Consider the following 3584-nt stretch of genomic DNA (forward strand, 5'->3'; position numbering starts at 1 on the left):
TTCCTTTGAGCACCAGGCGCCGCCCTTTTTTTTTTTTTTTTTAAAGAGGTGGGGTCTCCGTTGTTGCCCAGGCTGGAGTGCAGTAGTGCAGTCATAGCCTATGAGAAGCTCCACCTCTTGGCCTTAGTGAGCCTCCTCCCTCAGCCTTCCCAAATGCTGGGATTACAGATGTGAGCCACCATGCGTGGCGTTAACCATTCTTAAGTGTACTGTTCAGGGGCATTAAGTGCATTTACACCGCTGTACAATTATCACCACCATTCATTTCTTTTTTTTGTTTGTTTTTTTGAGACAGAGTCTCAAGCTATCCCCCAGGGTAGAGTGCTGTGACATCACAGCTCACAGCAACCTGGGCTCAAGCGAGTCTCTGCCTCCGCCTCCCAAATAGCTGGGACCACAGGCGCCCACCACAATGCCTGGCTGGTTTTTTTGGTTGCGGCCAACATTGTTGTTTGGAGGGCCTGGGCTGGATTCGAACCCGCCACCTTAGGTGTATGTGGCTGGCGCCTTAGCCACTTGAGCCACAGGTGCTGAGCCACCACCATTCATTTCTAATACATTTTTATCCTCCCAAGAAACTGGGTACCCATTGAATACTAACTCCCCACTCCCTTTCCTCCCGGTCCCTGGTAACTCCCAGTCTGCTTTTTATTTCTATGGATTTTATGCCTCTATCCATCTCTAGAAGTGGAGTCATATAGTATTTGTTCTTTTGTGCCTGCTTATTTGTGTCACTTAGAGTAATGCCTCAAAGTTCATTCATGTTTCAGGATGTGTCAGAATTTCCTTACTATTAAAGGTACTTTTATCCTTTTTAAAAATCTGTGGTTGTATTATCTTTCAGCAACCGGATGGTGGATGAAAGAACACGTCTTGCCAGCTTTCTGATTTACTCATCTGTAAAATGTTTCTGAGTTCTGAACTATCATTTAAACATACCTAAGCAGGGGCCAACTCACAAGGTCCAGGCGGTCGGTGGCTGCTGCTGTGCTGCTAAGTTCCAATCCACTATTTCCAATACTGCATGTACAAATCTGATTTTTACACGCTGGCTAATACCGCTGGGCCAAACAGAACGTTTGCAGAATGGATCTGGCCCACAGGCTACGAGTTAGCACTGTCTGCCAGGGCCAAGATGGAGCTAATTCCAGCGTGACTTCATTCCTTCACCCAGTGCCATAGATGTTTACCGGGTCTCTACTACAGGTCAGGTTAAAGTAAATAAATCTCTATTGTTTTCAAGTGTGCCCATGTTACTGTCTCCATTTTATATAGGAAAAGACAAGCACAAAAAGGTCAAATAACTTGCCCTTGGTCACAGGGCTGGGAAGTACTGAGTTGGGATTTGAACTCAGATGGTTCCTTATCCTAAGGTCTTGTCCCAAAGGGGGACTCAAAGGATAGTGTTAAACCGTGGATTTATGCAGCACGCTTTCAAAAGAGGTGACTTTTAACTCGTCTTGAAGGTCGAGTTCAGCAAACAAGGCGGGGAGGGCAATCCAGGCAGAGGAAATCTCTGAGCCAGGATCAAGCCCTAAGATTGGCAGGAAACGAGCACGAAAGGGTAGCAGGGTCTCCCAGGCCCTCTAATCCACTGTTTTCAGGAACATTACCAGCTCTTCAACAGCTTACGTCTCCACACTAACAGCTAGGGTAAGAATGGTAAAGAAACGGGCGTTTACAAAAGCCGGGACTGCAGAGTACGAGCTCCGGCGACCTAAGCGCGCTTGCAGGGTTCCCGCCCCGTGCCCCGGCCAGCGGGGACTACAAGTCCCGTGGTGCAGCGCGGCGCGCCCGGAGCCCTGCGGCCCCGCCCAGGCCCCGCCCCCGGCCCCGCCCCTCGCAGCCCCCTCCCGCCGGGTCAGCCCCGAGGAGTTGCCCGGTGGCCGTAGCAGACGGAAGCCGAGCGAGAACTCCGGCGGCCGCAGGATGGGAGACTCCAAAGTGAAAGTCGCGGTGCGGATCCGGCCCATGAACCGACGAGGTGAGAGCCGATCCCGCCCGGGCCGCCTCGGCGGAGGCGGCAGGTGCCTGGTGCGCCAGTCCCTCGGCCACCGTGGGGGGTCCGTCCGGCCCCGCCCCTGGAGTCCGCGGCGGAGCTGGAGGGCGGCCTGGGCACCCGGAGGTCTCTCGCGCGCCACCCCCCGCGCGGGCACGCCCCTCCCCTGGCCGGCCCCGTCCCAGGGCGCCGGGGGCCCCACGTCCCGGCCGGCCGCCCTTCCCGCTGCCCCTTCCGCCGGGCGCTCCGCCCCAGCCGCCCTCTCGCCTCCCTCTTGCCTGTCCGGGAGGGAGCCCCCGCCCCCCGCCTAGCCGCGTCCCCTCTGCCCGCTGGTCCCCGCCAGCTGTCACCACGGCCCTGGCCCTCACCCGGCTGCGGCCACGGGACGGCCGGGCACCCTTCGTCTCCGTTCGAGTTGCCCCAGCCCGCACTTTGGTGGCCTGCGACACTGAAGCCCCTCGTCTTGGGGTGTCGCTTCCTATATCTGTAACCCGGACGGTCTTGAAAAGTTGTAAATACCTTGGAGTTGGGCAAAAGAGAGTTGTTTTTTTTTTTTTTTTGACTGTTGAGAAATTTTTGGGTTTGCTTGAAGTCCTATTCGTCATCTCTCAACAATAAATAGTTTAAGTGCCAAGATTCTTGTGAAATTGTATCTTTCTGACATTCTTTTTAAGTCTGTAGGGAGGGTAGAGAAAGCCGATAAACTGAGTACATTTAAATCATCTGTGGAGAGTCAGGTGGCGTGGAGAGCCCCCAGCTGCAGATCAGGAGAGGAGGTGGGCTGGTCTTGACTTTGTTATATAACTAGCAGCATGAGTGGTAGTTACTTTAAATGAGATAACATATTTGAACACACGTTATATACAAGGTCATGTTGTTGAGATCACTGTTGTAGTCCCAGGAGGTGGTTTTGCAGTGAATATGACTCTTAACTAATGAGAATCATTTGTATTTTTCAGAACCACTTGCTCTTTTCTCACCGTGTCTTGGTTTCTAATCAGGTGTGGTTAATTTTATGTATGAAGTACAGGTGGTTTTACTTTTCTTGGCTCTCTCCTGTGTATATAGAGACCTACAGCTCAACCAGTTGGCATAGACTCTGTTGGGTTGCCGTAGTGGAAGTTAGCTTATCTCTTCCCTCCGAGTTATCTGTTGGAGTTGGTTTGTCCTTTTGTTCCTGCTAAGTCTGCTTAAGGCTGTCAGGTGAGTTTTTCCCTAAGACCTTAATTAGTTTTCAACTAGGGCAAGATTGAGCCTCAGCCTTGGCCTCGCCTGTTTCAGGCTCTGACAAAGTGAAATAACTTAGAACTCTGAAAGTTTTCAGGACCGTGAGTTTCTAAATATTCTGGCATCTTTATTACAGTTAACTTCAAGTTTACCATCACAATGATTTTTTTTTTTTTTTTAAGCTACATGAAACACAACATCTCTGGGAATTGATTCTGAAAGGATGGTTTCAGCACATTCTTAGAATTTCCTTTTCACAGAAAAACTTGGAAATGTCAGTGCTAAAAAGAGGCAGCTTAGCATCACAGAAAGACTTCTCTCTTTCCCCATTGGTTTCGTTTCTTTTTTTTTTTTTTTT

The 3584-nt window shown here is 50.8% G+C and overlaps 1 protein-coding gene across 1 annotated transcript in view; it reads left to right on the forward strand.

Annotated features, from left to right (window-relative positions):
* Positions 1-1875: 1875 nt before the first annotated feature.
* The window catches only part of KIF13B (kinesin family member 13B), a 161898-nt gene continuing 160189 nt past the window's right edge, over positions 1876-3584 (forward strand). Inside the window, exon 1 of the mRNA XM_023515544.1 lies at positions 1876-1984. Within this exon, the coding sequence (XP_023371312.1) occupies positions 1930-1984 (55 nt within the window). The 5' untranslated portion in view covers positions 1876-1929. The remainder of the gene's footprint in view (positions 1985-3584) is intronic.

This window comes from Otolemur garnettii, unplaced genomic scaffold (genome assembly GCF_000181295.1).
Source record: "Otolemur garnettii isolate 467f Iridium unplaced genomic scaffold, OtoGar3 scaffold00074, whole genome shotgun sequence".
Lineage (NCBI taxonomy): Eukaryota > Metazoa > Chordata > Mammalia > Primates > Galagidae > Otolemur > Otolemur garnettii.